At 44.1% G+C, this 19,714-nt stretch overlaps 1 protein-coding gene across 1 annotated transcript in view; it reads right to left on the reverse strand.

Annotated features, from left to right (window-relative positions):
• Positions 1 to 19,714, reverse strand: part of LOC137439036 (phosphatase and actin regulator 1) — a 246,685-nt gene that overhangs the window by 225,430 nt on the left and 1,541 nt on the right. The window contains exon 2 of the mRNA XM_068134636.2: positions 17,797 to 18,065. Within this exon, the coding sequence (XP_067990737.1) occupies positions 17,797 to 17,908 (112 nt within the window). The 5' untranslated portion in view covers positions 17,909 to 18,065. The remainder of the gene's footprint in view (positions 1 to 17,796; positions 18,066 to 19,714) is intronic.

Below are 19,714 nucleotides of genomic sequence, written 5' to 3' on the forward strand. Positions count from 1 at the left end.
TTTTCCCCGCAGAGCAGGGGTCGGCCTTTTTCGGGCACTGTGGTCCCCTTTTTGAAGCAATGTTTTACGGTGGAAAGCTAATAATCAATTTACGAGGTTGCAAAACTAATAATCGATTTCCTCGGTTGCAAAGCTAATAATCGATTTACTAGGTTGGTAAGCTAATAATCGATTTACTAGGTTGGTAAGCTAATTATCGATTTACGAGGTCGGAAAGCTAATACACTATTTTCTAGGTTGGAAAGCAAACAATCGATTTACTAGGTAGGAAAGCTAATAATCTATTTACTAGATTGTAAAGCTAATAATCGATTTACTAGGTTGCAAAGCTAATAATCGATTTACTTGGAAGAAAAATGTGTCCGTTTTATGTTAATCAAATAACTGACCAAATACGGCACTGGAGTATCAGGATGAACGCAAAAACGACAAAGATGGAGTCATCAGGAGGAACCGGGATAGGATTCGGGTTTCAAATGCTACTCCTCTACCCTGAAACACATCCAGGTGTAGTCAGATGAGCCCTACAAGAACTATTGACAAGATTCGCCCCTCCATAGACAAAATACGAGAAGGAAAGAAAGGAGAGATGAAGAACAAATGAACAAATAAATAGGAGTAGTGGTAAACAGCTGCAAAGTACCAGGATAGATTTCTGCATTTCTAGATTTTCAAGTTCGATGACTAAGCCTCTGAATTTAGAAGTCCACTTGTCCTTGTCCTGCACATTGGTCAAATCAAATTCCAGTTCTGCTCGGTCCACTCCTGCAAATGCTGAAGAGTCGGCTTCAAGGTGTTTCACCACAAATGACAAAATTGCCTCTCTCATTCTAACTTCCTGAAATTGCCACGCAAAGACTTCTTGCATTTCCAGTATCGCATTTCATTTTGTTCTCAATGTCAAGCTCATAGTCCGTTGCCTCTTAGAATCGTTTCGGTGATGGGGAAATGAATCAGCGGATCAGCATCTCTCGGAAACAATGCCAGTTTTCACTCAAATGAAGGCACCTTTTCGAAAATCAAGAGAGCCACGTTCCCCTTTCCTCGTAGCTTTCTGTTGAGGCCATTCAAATGTGAGGATGTCCATCATGATGTCAAATTCTGGGAGCCGCTGAGGATCTGTAAGCTCTGCATGTTCATATTCCTTTTCCCACATTAACATCTTCATTTCTTCCACACATGCCTTAAAGCGCGCAAGCACTCTTTGCAAAAGTAGCGTTTGTAGTGAAAATCCCTCTCAAGGTTGGATTTTTACGACGTAGCCCATAGGGCGAAGCAGTCTAGAACCGTTTGTCCATCCGTATGTATGTATATATGTATGTATGTATATATGTATGTATGTATGTATGTATGTCCCCTCAAACGTATATCAATCAGAGCTGAGGATCTGGTCACATGACATGGTGATGTGATTACGTCTGATGTCATTACGGCGGTACGGCGGCTGACTCTACACACTCCGCCATTATAATTCCAATTTCGTTCAAGCCGAACATATCGTCGAACATGTCATATATCACAATCGCCATGCTCTACCTTTAAGTTTTTCATTCAGTGTGAAACACAAACAAACCGATTGTTAAAATGACCATCAAATATCGAAAGCATAGACGTTACGGCTCTTCCAACAATATGGTACGTATAGGCCTTAGGCGTTATGCTTCACCTTCGGACTGCTTCAGACAAATTAAGCCCAGGTTTGTTAATACAGTAGTGCATCGTTTCAGTAGTATCATTTTCGTAATTATAATTATAATAATATAGCAAATATAACCATAACACTTTAATCCCAATGTCGTGAATGGAAAGTTAATGGATTGAAGCGGTGTATGGTTCATGAATCGGTGATAAGCGAGTTGTTCGGAACTAATATTAAAACCTAGGAAGTAAGGAATTCGCCTCGGTTTTTTAATGGTAATATCATTTTCACAATAATGATAACGTACCGTTAATATTATAGTAAATCTAATCGTAACACTAATCCCTTCGTAGTGATTGCAAACCTACTGGAAGTTAAAATATATAATCTTCTACGTGTTAAAGTAGTGGCAGTTTTGTGTCCGTTACGTCATTACGTCTATGATGTCGTTACGACGGCTGAGTCCACAGACCAACATTTTAATTTACAAGTAGGCCTACACCTGCTCACTACAGGAGCTGCAGGAAGGATCATCCCTCTTTGGGGTATATAGATTACAGTCGATCTATGGTCGGGTCTCAAGAACATTGGGTGTGTGTTCATTTACCAAGTTTCTTGTGGAGAGATCGCCAAGTGGTTCAAAGATTTGAGCAAGCACTCCATTCAAAACCGGTAAGGAACGGCTGGCTTGGCAAGCGCTAGATAGCTGCTTGGTAAATGAGCACACCACCAAACCTTGTGGGGTATATAGATTACAGTAGATCTTCACTCAGTTCTGTAAGTAAAACCTACCTCCTGGATGTCGAGATTCCTCCAAATTTCTTTGTTTAATGTTTATAAGCAGCATTAACGACTGTTTGAAAAGCTAAACATGTGTTTGTGGTTTATAATATTTTACAAGCCCGGCTACGCCGCTGTTAGACCTTTGGTCTTGTTTTTTGTTGTTGGCGAGTTTCTCATTGCAAATTTGACACAAAGGGAGTCCAGCCAACATCTCAAAGCACAGATGCAGTCTCCATATCACACAATGAGGTACACGGATCAAAGGGGTAGTTGACAAACGTCATCAAAACCACATTTCGTTGGTTATTTGGATACGAGTTGTTCATTGTTGGATTTTTAGATGGTCGCTGTTGGGTCATTCCATGTCAAATCATCAAAGAATCTGCCGTCATCTCTCAGATTTTTGTAAAACTTTGGGAACCAATTGGGACCCATGAAAAACAGCTAGAACTCAAATATTTTTGCTAACAGCCTCTTAATTAGTGAGATACAGGTTAACGAACTTTGGACTAATTAGCGCGATGTCACGAATTCAAATGGCCATATCTCTAAAAGTATAACACCTAGAGAGCTGGTTTTGGTGTCATTTTAAAGGTATTTTCATGCCCTATAAATTTGTCTGGGCAACATTTTCCTACCTCCAATCACAAAAAAGTTATCACAAAATATAAACTTCAATCGTGAATCCAAAAAAAATGTATCCTTCAAATTTCCTCAAATTCATCCCAGATGTACCTTATGATGTCAAGAAGCTTCCACATAAGTTTTGTGATGGGCACTCCAATAGTTTCTGAGATATGAGCAATAATGTACATGTACGTATGGCATATAGGTTCGAAAATCAGCATTTGTAATGTATTATACAATCATTCTAACCTAGCCATGACAGGGAACACAGGGAACAACCATCAATTGCTTTGAAGTATCATATACTTTCATTTTCAACTGGGCCTGAGGGGAATTCTCATCTGGGGAATTCCAACTGGGATTTCCCATGTGGGTAATTCGAGGTGATGCAACTTTCACAGTCTAAGATCCCCAGGGAAAGTCCAAGTTGGCTTAGTGTAATGCTTAGGCCTGCCACCAACAGAAATTGGCAGTTCACTTCTGAAGGAGCTGCAGAAAAATGACGACTGCCAAGGAAAAGTTCATCTTGAAGCAGAAATCCTGCTGCAATCCCTTTGGAGCTCATGAAAAACCAAAGTCGTCTGGCTTGAGAGCTGTTAGCCAAAAAGCCATAGCCGCTCATCCAAGCCTCAAACTGCAAAGTGCACAGAAAATCTGTACCCAGTGTCGTAAGAAACTGGCAAAAAGACAACCAGGTGTGGTAGAGACTCAGAGTGAAATACCATTACCAGTGACCAGCAGCGCTATTAGCAGTAGTGAGGACAATGATGGTGGAGGTGAATCACCAATACCAGGCAGTTCAGGGGAGTTTGAATTTCATTCTCCTGAAATAGAACTGAATACACTGAATGAGTCTTTGGGATTGATTGGAGAATCACCTATTCCAAAAAAGAGACTTGCTGCAGATAAATATGTGAAATCCAAAACCAAGAAAATCGGTGACACTGGTTAGTGAACCTAAGTCAGGTTAGTGAACACTGTGTACTTGAACTCACTTATTGATTGTATAATACATTACAAATGCTGATTTTCGAACCTATATGCCATACGTACATGTACATTATTGCTCATATCTCAGAAACTATTGGAGTGCCCATCACAAAATTTATGTGGAAGCTTCTTGACATCATAAGGTACCTCTGGGATGAATTTGAGGAAATTTGAAGGATACATTTTTTGGGGATTCACAATTGAAGTTTATATTTTGTGATAACTTTTTTGTGGTTGGAGGTAGGAAAATGTTGCCCAGACAAATTCATAGGGCATGAAAATACCTTTAAAATGACACCAAAACCAGCTCTCTAGGTGTTATACTTTTAGAGATATGGCCATTTGAATTCGCGACGTCGCGCTAATTAGTCCAAAGTTCGTTAGTCTGTATCTTACTAATTAAGAGGCTGTTAGCAAAAATATTTGAAATCTTGCCGTTTTTCATGGGTCCCAATTGGTTCCCAAAGTTTTACAAAAATCTGAGAGATGACGGCAGATTCTTTGATGATTTGACATGGAATGGCTGTGTTTATCGAAACTCGAGGTTTTTTTTTTTTGTTTTTTTTACTTAGTAATAACTCTCTGGAGGTCCCGTGCGTGTGACCGATGGCTGGGCATCCTCTCTCTGGGTGTCTCGTGATGAGTCATGCGAGTCACTGTCATCCTGCCTTATATAGGCAGCCAGCACTCTGGCCCCCTGGTGCGTTGGGTCCGACGCCATCTCTTGGTGTCCTGGCTGTTTTGTTTTTTTTTTACTTAAACTTAGTGTTAGGAGCTGCGCAAAAGTCCTTCAAGAGCCACAGGCAGCTCCTGAGCCGCAACTTGCCGACCTATGGGGTATCCTGTTTTTTTCTAAGCCCTACTATTACTATACGGTGATTACAGCAACTGTACAAACTGTGTTAAAGCTTACAACAATAATTCAGCTCTCAAGTTACATTACAATTGGGGTGGTCAACGTTTCTCACCTTTCCCACCTGTGGGCTGTGAGGTTTAACAGTCATATGGCCGACCATGTCAATCCCTCATCCACACCCGTGGAGTATTTGTCAAGGAGCCAATCATGTCAATGTCTCCACAGGCACATTGCCAATCATGCCAATACCTTATCCATGGTTAATCAAGCCAATACCTTATCCATAGTCACATGGCCAATCATGCCAATACCTCATGCATGGCCAATCATGTCAATGCCTCATTCACATCTGTGAGGTTTCGACCACATTGCCAATCATGCTAATCCCTCATCCATGGCTACATGGCAAATCATGCCAATCCCTCGTGCACAGCTGCATGGCCAATGCCTCAGCCATACCTGTGGAGTTAAGGCCATACCTGTAAGGTTTAGATCACATGGCTAATCATGTCAATGCTTCATCCACACCTGAGAGGTTTGGGTCAAATTGCCAATCATGCAAATGCATCAATGCCTTTGTGGTGTACATCACATGGCCAATCATGCCAATACCTTATCCATGGTTAATCAAGCCAATACCTTATCCATAGTCACATGGCCAATCATGCCAATACCTCATGCATGGCCAATCATGTCAATGCCTCATTCACACCTGTGAGGTTTAGGCCACATTGCCAATTATGCTAATCCCTCATCCATGGCTACATGGCAAATCATGCCAATCTCTCGTGCACAGCTGCATGGCCAATGTCTCACCCATACCTGTGGAGTTAAGGCCATACCTGTAAGATTTAGATCACATGGCTAATCATGTCAATGCTTCATCCACACCTGAGAGGTTTGGGTCAAATTGCCAATCATGCAAATGCATCAATGCCTTTGTGGTTTACATCACATGGCCAATCATTCCAATACCTTTTCCATAGCCACAACCAATCATGCAAATACCACATGCATAGAGCATGGCCAATCATGCCAATGCGGAAATGCCACATCCACACCTGTAGGGTTTACGACATACCTCTAAAACTTATAACACCTGGCCAATTATGTCAATGCTTCCTCCACACAGCCCATCATGCTAATGCCTCATCCACAACTGTGAGGCTTTGGCTACACCTGCAAGGTCTAGATCACATGGCCAATCATGTCAAAGCCTCACCCACACTTATGAGGTTGATGCCATATGGTCAATCATGCCAATACCCTATCCATGGTCAGATGGCCAATCATGCAAATACCTTGTCCATGGTCAGATGGTTAATCATGCCAATAGCTCATGCATGGCCACATGGCCAATCATGGCAATGCCTCATCCACACCTGCAAGGTTTGGGTCACATGGCCAATTATGCTAATGCCTCATCCTCACCTGCCAGATTTAGGCCACCTGGCCAATCCTGCCATTGCCTCATCCACACTAACTTTATAAAAACCCTTACGTGTTCTACAATTTACAGTATTAGCCGGAGTACCGTGTTGCCCGGTGCCGACATTGACTTTTTGAATAAAAAAATTCGTTTTTTTTTTGGTTTTTTTATTGTGGGTGCCTAATACACTTCCCTATACCCATTAAGGTATGGGGTCGAAGATAATTTATTAAATTACCTTTCACATAGCTACAAAGGCTTCGGCACTATAGAGCAATAAAATGGCGACAAACACACAGACCGACAAACGGCTCTCTTATAGTATAGATATTTGAACCCCAAATAGTCCCCAATCTCAAAACTCGAGTGAATCCTCACGCTTCCCACCTAAAGTAAAGTTGAAAGATGGTAAAACGTTCCTCGAGGATTGACGAAATATCAAATTTCTAGTTACAAATTTTCCCCCTTTTGACCCCTGTGACATCAAGTCCCCCACCCCAGGGGCATGAACCGGGGGGTCAAATCCAATAAGTCATTACTAACACACATTTCACACGCCTCCCAATGATGATTGCATGTACACAGTTTCATTTCAAAATGTTTAAAAGTGTGCTCGTAATTACATTTTTCAGTACTCGACCTTTTGACCCCGTCTCACATGGCGAGGCCAAATATGACACTGCTCTTGCATTTTCTTGCCATATGGTGATCACAACTACAAAGTTTGGTGAATTTCTGCACAACCGTTTCGGAGAAGATTGTGTGACGGACAGACAGATGGACAGGTAGGCAGACAGACAATGAATGAATGAATGAATGATCGTTTTAAGGCCATTTTCCCCGCTAGAGCGGGGGTTAGCCTTGCGGGCCCCATGACAATCATGGTTCCCTGTTTGAGGCAATGTTTTATGGCCGGATGCCCTTCCTGACGCCAACCCTGAGTCGCCTCTTACGATGCGCAGGGATACGGTGTACCTATTCTAAACCGGGGTACACACCGGGATCATTCATCCCAGCAAGCTGGTACTCAATTTGCCGACCTCGGAAGGATGACAGGCTGAGTCAACCCCCCTGGTGTTAAATTAGCGATCGACCGGGATTCGAACCTAGGATCCTAGGATCCCAAGCCGGCACCCTAACCGCTAAGCCAACACCAGGCAGACAGACAGACGGAGTCTATTAGAATACATCCCGGTCGTTTTTTGTTTTTTTTTAATGTGGGGATAATGAAGTTTTATTATCATATTATACACAGGGTGTGGAAAAAAGATGGGAAAACTGGAAAATTGTAAAGAGGAGGGATTTGGGTGGGGTCAACGAGAGTAGAAAAGATGATGGTTTAGGATTGGGGGCGATCTGAGGTGGTGCTGAACAGCTGTCTTGAAGACCTGGAGGGAAGAATGAGATTGAAGAGGATGTGGAAGTTGATTCCACAGGCGGTAAAAAAGAGGAACAAATGAGTAGAGGTGAGCAGTGATCCTGGATTTAGGTAGTTACACCACTAAGGGGGTTGATGGTGGACCATGTGAGCTCTGCAGAAACCTGGGCGAAGGTCAGGGCAGGGGGTGGGGGAGGGGACAGGGAAGGATGGATACCGAGAGTGAGGGGTTGGGAACAAGATTTGGAATCAAACACAGAATTGAGGCATTCGGCCTTCTCACGAGCGGAGTCGGCTGTCCGCTGTGGTGCCATTAGAAGTAAGGGAAGGGATGGAGGGGGAGCATGAGTTAACATCAGGGGCATTAGATATGGGAGACCAGTCCTGATGAGCGAGAGGGCTGCTTGCAGTCCCTGCCAATTTGCTTTTGAGTGAAATTCCAGACTCGCCGGCATTGAGGCAGCTCTCTGGGAATAGCAAAAGTTGCGAATAGTTGCGAGAACATTTTCATGGAAAGCTGATCTCCAGATTTGGAGACGTCAAATGGCCTCACAGATGTCCTGATCTCACCCCTCCTGATTATTTCCTGTGGGGATGTTTAAAAGACAGAGTGGACATGACAGGCCACTCAAAATGGATGAACTGAACGAAAACATTGCAAGTGAAATTCCGATGAACTTTCTTGGAAAGGTTATGAGGGGTATGGCTACCAGAACAGCACAATGGAGGCCGTCTAACTGACATCATTTTCAAAACCTTGTGCATTCCGAAGAAATTCCAGTACCTGTAGTTTACAATGTTAATACAGTTTGAATAAATAACTGATATAATTCAAAACTATTTCAATTTCAAAGGTGTCCCGTCTTTTTTCCACACCCTGTATAATTTGGGAAGTGTCTGTTTGTATGTGTTGTTGCACTACCGAACCGTTGGATGGAATAGGTTGAAGACTCGTGGTGGTACTCGGGGTGTGCCAAGGAAGCATTTAGGTGTTTAAAAAAATGAATAGTCCCGGGGGTTCAATGTGGGGGGAGGACCCCGATTCTCTCTATGGAAATGTGTGTCTCATAGCGCCACGTTGTGGGAGTAGGTGTTATTGTACACCTGCATGGAAACCGTAGATATCACGGAAATGGGAGAAATAACCTGTCTGTGAGGATGTCAGGTGAGAAAAACCGACCCATTGAACTTGGGGAAGTGGTGTCACTTCTCAGGGCACTCCGGCCTCTGGGTACCAGCGGGATCACAACAATGGCGCCGTCTTTCTCACAGCACTCGACGGGGTGTTTCCTACTTCCCATGGATGGATACGCATTTCGGTGTCTGTCTGTCTGCCTGACCGCAACGTATTTGGCCATTATTTATCCAATCTCAACTAAGCTTGACAGGAAGACTAAGGGTCACACGATGGAGGCCGCAGCGACTTCATGCCCCCCACACCCTCTTGTCCCCTTCCCAGGGGGTGTTTCTGCCCTGGGTGAAATCCGTGTTAATGTCTATAAATACCTTATCATGGCATTTCACGAGGCGAACAGAAGTAACAAAAAATTATAAGCCACAAACACGTGTAATTACCTTTTTAAACAGTTGTTACTGCTGTTAATAATAATAATAATAATAATAATATAAACAATAGTAATCGTAAGAATAATTAGCAATAATGAAAAGGCTAACAACATGATCTCCCCCTGTCGCTGCTTTAGGGAGAATTATATTGATTTATACATAATTAGATGATGCATTTGGGGACCATCCCACATCCGGGCCTGTGGATTGTAGAGCATCCGGGCCTGTGGATTGTACAGAGCATCCGGGCCTGTGGATTGTACAGAGCATCCGGGCCTGTGGATTGTACAGAGCATCCGGGCCTGTGGATTGTACAGAGCATCCGGGCCTGTGGATTGTACAGAGCATCCGGGCCTGTGGATTGTAGAGCATCCGGGCCTGTGGATTGTACAGAGCATCCGGGCCTGTGGATTGTAGAGCATCCGGGCCTGTGGATTGTACAGAGCAACGCATTTTATGCTATATTCGAGTAGAAAATAAATATATATATATATATATATATATATATATATATATATATATATATATATATGTGTGTGTATGTATATAGATATACACATAAATGTGTGTGTGTGTGTGTGTGTGTGTGTGTGTGTGTGTGTGTGTGTGTGTGTGTGTGTGTGTGTGTGTGTGTGTGTGTGTGTGTGTGTGTGTGATAAAACAGCAGTGTGTGTCCGTCCCCAAACTACTCCCTCAGTTTTGGGGCTAGCCCCGCCAAACCTTCTGTGGAACGTTTTGGGGTCCCAGCGGATGTTGTAAGGCAGGTAGGTTTCATAAATGCCTCAATAAAATTGTGATTTTGAAATGTACTCGATACTGAGCTGCTGCGAATCCAGAAGTGAACACATGATGACAATGAGCTGGTTTGATAATATCTCAATGCAATAATCATTTAACAAAGTATTTTGTTGCAGTATTAATGTGTGATTGGAATGATGCTGTTTGGAATGAAAATAGATGTTGAGTTTAAATATGGATGAGGAAATGACATGAGGGTTTCTACTTTCTAACAGTGACATTCGCGTATTCGCCATACGCAGATTCGCCATTGACTGTATATAGAACCATTCAGACGGGGTATGCCCATTGTCAAAAAAGCCCCCCCTTGTCAAAAAAGTGGGGAGTGGGGGGAGGGGAGGGAAATTTGTCCCCCCCCCAACCCCCACCCAACAACGCCGATGCCTGTAACACTCTGTATAATACTTGTACCTACATCCCAACCTCTGTAACACACCGAATAATGCTTGTGCACACATCCCAACCTCTGTAACGCTCCGTATAATGCTTGTGCAGACATCCCAACCTCTGTAACGCTCCGTATAATGCTTGTGCATACATCCCAACCTCTAACACTCCGTATAATGCTTGTGCATACACCAACCTCTATAACACTCCGTATAATGCTTTACATACATCCCAACCTCTGTAATACTCCGTATAATGCTTGTGCATACACTCCAACCTCTAACACTCCGTATAACACTTGTGCATACATCCCAACCTCTAACACTCCGTATAATGCTTGTGCATACACCAACCTCTATAACACTCCGTATAATGCTTGTGCATACACCAACCTCTATAACACTCCGTATAATGCTTTACATACATCCCAACCTCTGTAATACTCCGTATAATGCTTGTGCATACACTCCAACCTCTATAACACTCCGTATAATGCTTTACATACATCCCAACCTCTGTAACACTCCGTATAATGCTTGTGCATACACTCCAACCTCTATAACACTCCGTATAATGCTTGTGCATACATCCCAACCTCTGTAACACTCCGTATAATGCTTGTGCATACACCAACCTCTATAACACTCCGTATAATGCTTGTGCATACACCAACCTCTACAACACTCCGTATAATGCTTGTGCATACACTCCAACCTCTAACACTCCGTATAATGCTTGTGCATACATCCCAACCTCTGTAACACTCCGTATAATGCTTGTGCATACATCCCAACCTCTGTAACACTCCGTATAATGCTTGTGCATACACTCCAACCTCTGTAATAATAATAATAATAATTCATTTATTTTGTATAGCGCTTTTCCAGAAGCCCAAAGGCGCTTTGACAGAGTGGAAAACATAATGCATAACAATACATGAAAACAACAATTGCAAAAAGACAAGAATCAAGAAAACAAACAGCAGCGATATACGGCATATATATAAGACAAGAATCAAAAAGACAAGACAAGAATCAATAGGGATTGTAACATGGCATTGTAACACTCCGTATAATGCTTGTGCATACACTCCAACCTCTGTAACACTCCGTATAATGCTTGTGCATACACTCCAACCTCTGTAACACTCCGTATAATGCTTGTGCATACAGTCCAATGATTTGCCAGAGAGCCATACATACCGCTCGACAAACCAAGCACCGTCACCATTCTTCTCAACCACTTCGAAAACACGGGAATTTTGTCGTTAGTTCTGGCAGCGAATTTACACTTAGGTTTTGGCATTGTGAAGAATAAAATTAAACAGATGTATACGGTAAAACTGTACGGACTCAGAAAAGACCGACTGATCACACCACTGGACTCTCACTGCGACGCCATTACATGTTAATGTTGCTGCTGCTGGTAAGTGACGTAGGCATGCATCATCGCGATTGCGCATGCGCGGCCAGGTTGTTCCGGTGTCTTGTCCATCTTGGTGTATTCGCCCGCTGGCTCAACAACAGACGACGAACGAACTGGTAAATTCCCGCCTCATTCAACGAGTGTTTTCACAAACACGTGACCAACCAGCTCGATCTCACCAGCATTTCTGAAGTAAATGTCGAGTTTCTACCCAGGCCTGACCATCGCTTTATGCCTTGTACTCGTCATGTGGGGATTAACAACTACGATTGTGAGGAAGAAGAAGAATACAGCAGACTGTGGATAAATACCGACTGTTCCGACGGGAAGAAAAGAAGAAGAAGAACACAACTTTGACGTGAAACTTGAACCTCATGTCTACGAGGTCAGTGCTTGTGGCATGGGGAGTAACGACGACCCATTAACGGTTAACGATTGCAATGGAGAAGAGGAGAAGGAGGAAGACAACCTTGATGTTGTGCCTCATGCCTGTGAGGTTAGAGCTCGGTACGTGTGGTTTAACCACTGTTCTGAAGAAGAAGACAACCTTGATGTGTGACCTGAGCCTCCCAGTCCCAGCTCCAAGCTGGCTCCGAGATGCGTGGATGGGAATGTAGTATGTACCTACTCGTGGTAACCCTATTGGTGATTATAAATGATATCAGCCTGCATCAAGCTAATCAACTCGTGACAACCTCTGACTTTGAACAGGTTTACTATAGAGACACACTACACGATTTTGGCCTGAGCCTTTCTTTGTTCACTCTGCGGCTTATCAGGGCGGAAGTTCCAGCACCACAAACCTCCCCATAAAGCTCGGTGCATACTTTCCTTACCTGACTATTGAGCAGACAACTGTGACCTCCCCGGACATGATAACAGTTTCCTTTGCTCCCAACATCCTTAAATACTACCGCCGGTTGGTCTTTGTTCTTTGGGGGACTGTCGTTTCCTTCACTACCGCCTGCATTGTCAAAGACAGGCGTAGGGTGACACTGCTCAATGCCCTGACTCGTTTGTGCGTAGATTTGCCTCCTGTTGGTGGCCTCATTTGCCTCGCTGTGGAATGTGGTGTGGCCTCTGCACGACACCGACATATTGTGGCATCACTGAACCACCCGTGGTGTCCCATCCATGGGATCCTGGGTGGTCAGCTACATTCATCTGCCTATGGGGTTTCCCAGGACGGATGTTGGTGGGTTCCAGCTCAGGTCCATCCTTCCTCCGCACTCCGCCTGCACGATCTTCCAACCCTACCATTGTGAGTCCGATTGCAACCTGGAGTATACCGGCGATTGTTGGACACAACCACCCCCTGTGTCACCACCTATACCGCTTCTGCCGCCTGTGCAGCTCTGGGTCCCGGAGGCCCCTTTGGAGGTTGCCACAGCCCTACAGCCTGATATGGATCGCTACCTTCCACCCTGTGGTCAGCCATTCATCCGTGCTTCGGTGCTACAACTGGCCGGCCCTCAGCTTTCACCTGCCCCCGACCTGCGTGGCTCCAGTCACGCTGGGCAACCACCCGGATGTCTGGACGATTGCTGTCTTATCCTGATTGTGTTGATATTGTAAAGGTTCATATTGTTACGTTTATGGGGGGTAGGCAATGAAATACCTTAGTCAAGGTAGAATTGTATAGGTAGTGTGCTCTGACTGTCGCGGTGAAGAAGAAGAACCCCCCATGTACCATAAGTAGGGATCCGTTCAGACCAGATGTCGTGTAAGAGTGTATCTTTGTCTGCACGACAAGGGGTGGGTAAGTAGTTAGGGATTAATGGTAAATCCCCTGTATGTAAATGGCCTCTGTACTTTTCCCCTTGTTTCTTATGACACACACCACACCCACCATGCACGCAACACCTAAAATAAACATTAAATAAAACCAATTAGATGCATGGCCTGGTTGTTCCGGTGTCTTGTCCATATTGGTGTGTTGTTGCCTCATCATCCGATAAAGTGTGGTGATTAAAAACTGGTGTTATAACAAAGCCTAAACGTGTTGGACATTCGCTCCGAAGGAAGTAGAGGTGTTTACCCTCGCTGGCGCAATGTTGGACAGGAAGTGAACGCGTGATGTTCGAACACGTCTTTCGCCATGACGGAGTAGTACAGACTTTTACCAAGCTGTCCTGGTCCAAACATTGCATAACCACATTTTATCACTGTAAAGAAACGTCGGCTCCAGTCGAACGCCGGGTGGGTCGGAGCAGCCAATTTGTGAACGATTTGGGCCAAACATTTTCTCAGCCAACCATACAGGAGGGTGGGAATGATTCGAGCCGTTAAAGGAGGATTAGTAGGAGTTGTACTGCGCAGTCAAGCTGAAAGTTTCTTCGTTCTCGGTCAGGTACTCGTGTTTGATGATTTCCACTTGGGCATCCACATGAAGCATGACTTTTAGTCCACGAAAATCTCTTGTACACACTTTTGGTCAAACGAGACATACTTCGGTGGCGAGTCGCACTCGGAGACAGCGATTCTCATGCTTTCGGGAGTGAATATCTGCCACAACCTTTCTTGTTCTGACCACACAGCCGAGTTAGCATCCAGAGGCAGTCATCATCCGGTTGTGGCTAAACCTTCATTAGCACTGGTTGTAGTCCAGCGGATAGGTGCAATATAGAGACGAATCGTGCACTTTTTGATAAAAGCATCAAACTTGGTACACATATTCAGTAGGTAATAAGAAACAAAATTAGATATAGTGCCATCCCAGTTTTGGCCTGTGATTGCTATGGCGGCCATCTTTCAAAATGGCCACCACATGACACTAAAATACCACATAACTCAGCAACCATGAGGCCTAGGATCTTAATTCTGGTGTCCATATATAGGTTTTGGGGGTCATAGAAATCAAAGACGGCAATATCGAGTATGTGTGGTCACTTACGGTACCACCTTTTAAACGTAAGTACCATTTTACAGTTTATTGAGGCATTCATTCAGGAATATGCACACGATGTCTTTCTGCCATATGTAAATTCTAAGCTACAAAGAGCTCAGAGGGTTGATGTTGTCTGGGATGATTACAGGCCAGATTCATTAAAGGCACAGACCAGAGAGAAGAGAGGGAAAGGAATCCATCGAAGGGTTGAGCCAAAGACTGCAGTACCAAAAAATTGGCAAGAGTTCTTGTGGCTCTCTGACAATAAGAAGGAACTGTTCTCATTCCTCAGCAGAGAAGTTGTCAACATTCAAACAGAGAAGCAAATAATCAGTACGCTGAATGAGGATGTTGTTTGTCACCAGCCAAGAAACACGGGAGGTTTAGCCCCTTGTACACATGAGGAAGCAGACAGCCGTATGATGCTTCATGTTGCGCTAAACAACACAACACTGTTCTCATCCGTACTGTGGACAGTGATGTAGTTGTTCTGGCAGTGTATGTATTTCAAAAGCTACAAGTGACACTGGATGCTCCATGGGTGGCGTTCGGCACAGGCAAGCATATGCGCATGGTACCAGCTCATGATATCTCAGCTGCAATTGGTCCTGAGAAGTCCATTGCACTTCCAATGTTTCACGCCATTACTGGGTGTGATACGACCTCTTGCTTTGCTGGCAGAGGAAAGAAGACTGCTTGGGATACATGGAGCATGTGCCCTGAGATTACAATGGAGTTAATGAAGCTGATGGAACAACCACAAATGTCAGATGTTGATGCTGCTATGGATGTTCTGGAGTGATTCGTCGTACTTCTTTATGACCGAACAAGTTCTAAACACCATGTTGATGAGCTCAGGATCGAACTATTCACACGGAAAGGCAGAGACGTGAGCAACATTCCACCGACCAAGGAGATGTAGAATCACGGAGTATTTTGCCAGAACAAATAGATCGGTGGCCTCGCTCCTCTTTCCCTCATGACCCTTTTCCGCATCCAAGCCTTACCAGCTCGTATACCTATGTACAACTTCTAACGATCTCCAAATCCAAACTTGATCTTTTCTACCCCTGTCAATTCACCCCAGATCCACTTTTCTGAAATACCGACTTCTTTCCTGGAAGTCGTAGCTATGTCCATGTGGTTTTTACCTCTCCCACCCCCCTTCCCACACCTCCTCCTCCCCAAGCCCTCTACCTCCCACAGATCTCCCGATGTTCCTGCTCTCAAATGTTGTACTTGTGTTCTTCCCTCTCTCTCCCCATCTCATCTCCCGCTCCCTTCATTGCATGTTTTATGTGTCTGTGCATGTTTTCATGTTCAATGTGTTAGCTCTTACACGAGCCTCGATCTTGTATACAAAACAAAAAATAAAAACACATTTTACACCACGTTAAACCCTTAATACTCTCATCTGTGGAAGCAATTTCCTGAGTGTCATTTCACACCCTTCTCTAGAGTTTTTCAAGACAGCGATCCATCACCATCTCATTTTGTCCACCAAACCAATCTTACAGGAAGGAAGTCCTTTAACCTTTTTACCCCATTTTCTATATCTCTAGCATGTCTACTCTCAATGTTTGTTTGTCTTGTCCAACTGTTCACAGACACCCAGGTTAACTTTTCCCATTCTAGTAGCCTTGACCTTTAAAATATAGAAAGGACCACTCTCTCGATCATAAACTCACGGTTGGTTGATTTTATATTAAAGTTCCGCAGCTGTGATATCATAGGGTTTTATATAGAATAACCAATGGGACACCATCTATCAACCCATGTAATTTCGCAGTTTTCAACGAGATCCATGAATAGAGAGGCAGGATCGCCTTTGCTTGAGCGAGATATTATAACATGGAGGGCAATCACATGAGCAGCCAAATGCTCGGTCACAAGCCAGCGCGCACACGCGCACGCACACACACGCACACACACACACACACACACACACACACACACACACACTTTGAGAGATACATACACACACACATACACACACACACACACACACACACACACACACTTTGATATATACACACACACACACACACACACTTTGAGAGAGGCACACACACACACACACACTTTGAGAGAGACGCACACATACACACACACAGACAGACTTTGAGAGAGACGCGTGCGCGCGCACACACACACACACACACACACACACACTTTGAAAGACACAAACAAAAACACACACACGCACACTTTGAAAGACACAAACAACAACAACAAAAAAAAACACACACACAGACAGACTTTGAGACACACACAGAGACATATATATACACACACACACACACACACACACACACACACACACACACACACACACACACACACACACACACACACTTTGAGAGAGACGCGTGTACACACACACACACATTTTGAGAGACACACAAACAACACACACACACACTTTGAGAGAGAGACACACACACACACACCATTGATATATCCAACACTCCGAAACATGACCTTATCGATACCAGCCCAACACAATGTTGTTGAAACTATCCAGGTAATCGAAAACACGGCCCAGCCAAAAGGTCGCGGAGACGCGACGCGTCCCTGATATGCAGAGCGTGCGGCACGCGCAGCCAGCACGCGCGCCACGCACGGGCAGAGCACGTGACGCACATCAAAAGCAACAGCTTATTTCGTGATCCGATCCGTGCCGTGTCGCTCGCGCCTGCAATTCGCCAGATCAAAAGCACGACACGTAGAGGATGCGCCGTGCATGCATTGGCGATCGCGAATTGCATTTCCATCGCAGCGCGGGCTCCGCTCGCGTGCATCGATCAGCGGCTGTGCGCCCTTACCGTGCCAAACTCCAACCTGCCGTGCCGTTTCGCCGTGCCATGTCACTCCGCGCCACGTCCAGCCGCGTCGTGCCATGTTCCGAGCGCGGCCGTGCCGAGCGCGAGGGGGACGTGCCGAGCCGTGCGCCCTCTATAACGAGCGCTCCCACGCCCGAGCCGCGCGCGTCCCTCGTTCGCACATCCGCGTGCGTGCCGCGAGTACGTACCTGCGTCTCCGACGCGCACGTCCGCCAGTCCCGGGGTATCGCTCTTGGAGCGTTCCCTCCACACGACCCGCGATGGCTCCTGATCGTCGACGTCTCCACGAGCCGTCGCCATTATCGCTCGGGCCGAGGCGAAGTACGTCGCGTACTTAGCTGATCCAAAGCATCGAATGCACGGCGCCGCGCACTCGACTGCATCGCTGTCCGGAACCCGCGGAGCAATAATGGACGATCCCCGTGCCGAAGGCTCCACGCCTCGGGCCGTGCGCGGTCTACGGTTCGAGGTGGACCGGGGAATCCATGCAGTGATGGCATCAGGTTGCGGACGCTATAAACTACCGGCAAATCTCCTTAAACCCACGTATTAACCCAGTAACCATAGTTTAACCATGTACAGTGATGGATACTTCATCTGTAACTGTTAAACTAGTACCAAATCACTTTAAACCCACCTATTTGTGTTAACCCAGTAACCATAGTTTAACCATGTTAATTGATACTTGATCTGTAACTGTTAAACTAGTACCAAATCACTTTAAACCCACCTATTTGTGTTAACCCAGTTACCATAGTTTAACCATGTTAATTGATACTTGATCTGTAACTGTTAAACTAGTACCAAATCACTTTAAACCCACCTATTTGTGTTAACCTAGTAACCGACATTTCATCTGTAAATGTGAAACTAGCGGCAAATTAATTTAAACCCACCTATTCGTGTTAACCCAGTCACCATAGTTTAACCATGCTAATTGATATTTCATTTGTAACTGTTAAACTAGTACCAATTCTCTTGAAACCCACCTATGTGTTAACCAAGTAACCATAGTTTAACCATGTTAATAAATTGATACTTGATCTGTAACTATTAATCGAATACCAAATCACTTTAAACCCACCTTTTCATGGTAACCAAGTAACCATAGTTTATCAATGTAAATTGATACTTTATCTGTAACTGTTAAACTCACACCAAATCTCTTCAAATCTGCTTATTCGTGTTAACCGAGTAACCTTAGTTTAACCATGTAAATTGATACTGGATATAACTGTTGAACTAGCACCACATCTCGTCAAACCCACATATTCGTGTTAACCTTGTAATTATAGTTTAACCATGGTAATTGATACTCGATCAGGAACTGTTAAACTAGCAAAAAAAATCACCTTCAACCCACCTATTTGTGGTAACCGTTATCATAGTTTAACCATGCAAATTGATACTTGATCACGAACTCTTAAACTAGTACCAAGTCTCTTTAAACCCACATTTGTGTTAACCTAGTAACCATAGTTTAACCATGGTAATTTATACTTGATCAGGAACTGTTAAACTAGCGCCAAATCACTTTAAACCCCCTATTCGTGTTAACCTAGTAACCATAGTTTAACCATGTTAATTGATACTTGATCTGCAACTGTTAAAGGAGTACCAAATCTCTTTAAACCCACCTATTCGTGTTGACCTAGTAACCATAGTTTAACCATGTTAATCGATACTTGATCTGCAACTGTTAAAGGAGTACCAAATCTCTTTAAACCCACATATTTGTGTTAACCTCGTAACCTTAGTTTAACCATGTTAATTGATACTTGATCTGTCACTGTTAAACTAGTACCAAATCACTTTAAACCCACATATTTGTGTTAACCTCGTAACCTTAGTTTAACCATGTTAATTGATACTTGATCTGTCACTGTTAAACTAGTACCAAATCACTTTAAACCCACCTATTTGTGTTAACCTAGTAACCATAGTTTAACCATGTTAATCGATACTTGATCTGCAACTGTTAAACTAGTACCAAATCTCTTTAAACCCACATATTTGTGTTAACCTAGTAACCTTAGTTTAACCATGTTAATTGATACTTGATCTGTCACTGTTAAACTAGTACCAAATCACTTTAAACCCACCTAT

Source organism: Myxine glutinosa, chromosome 13 (assembly GCF_964187855.1).
Source record: "Myxine glutinosa chromosome 13, kmMyxGlut1.1, whole genome shotgun sequence".
In the NCBI taxonomy this organism is placed as follows: domain Eukaryota; kingdom Metazoa; phylum Chordata; class Myxini; order Myxiniformes; family Myxinidae; genus Myxine; species Myxine glutinosa.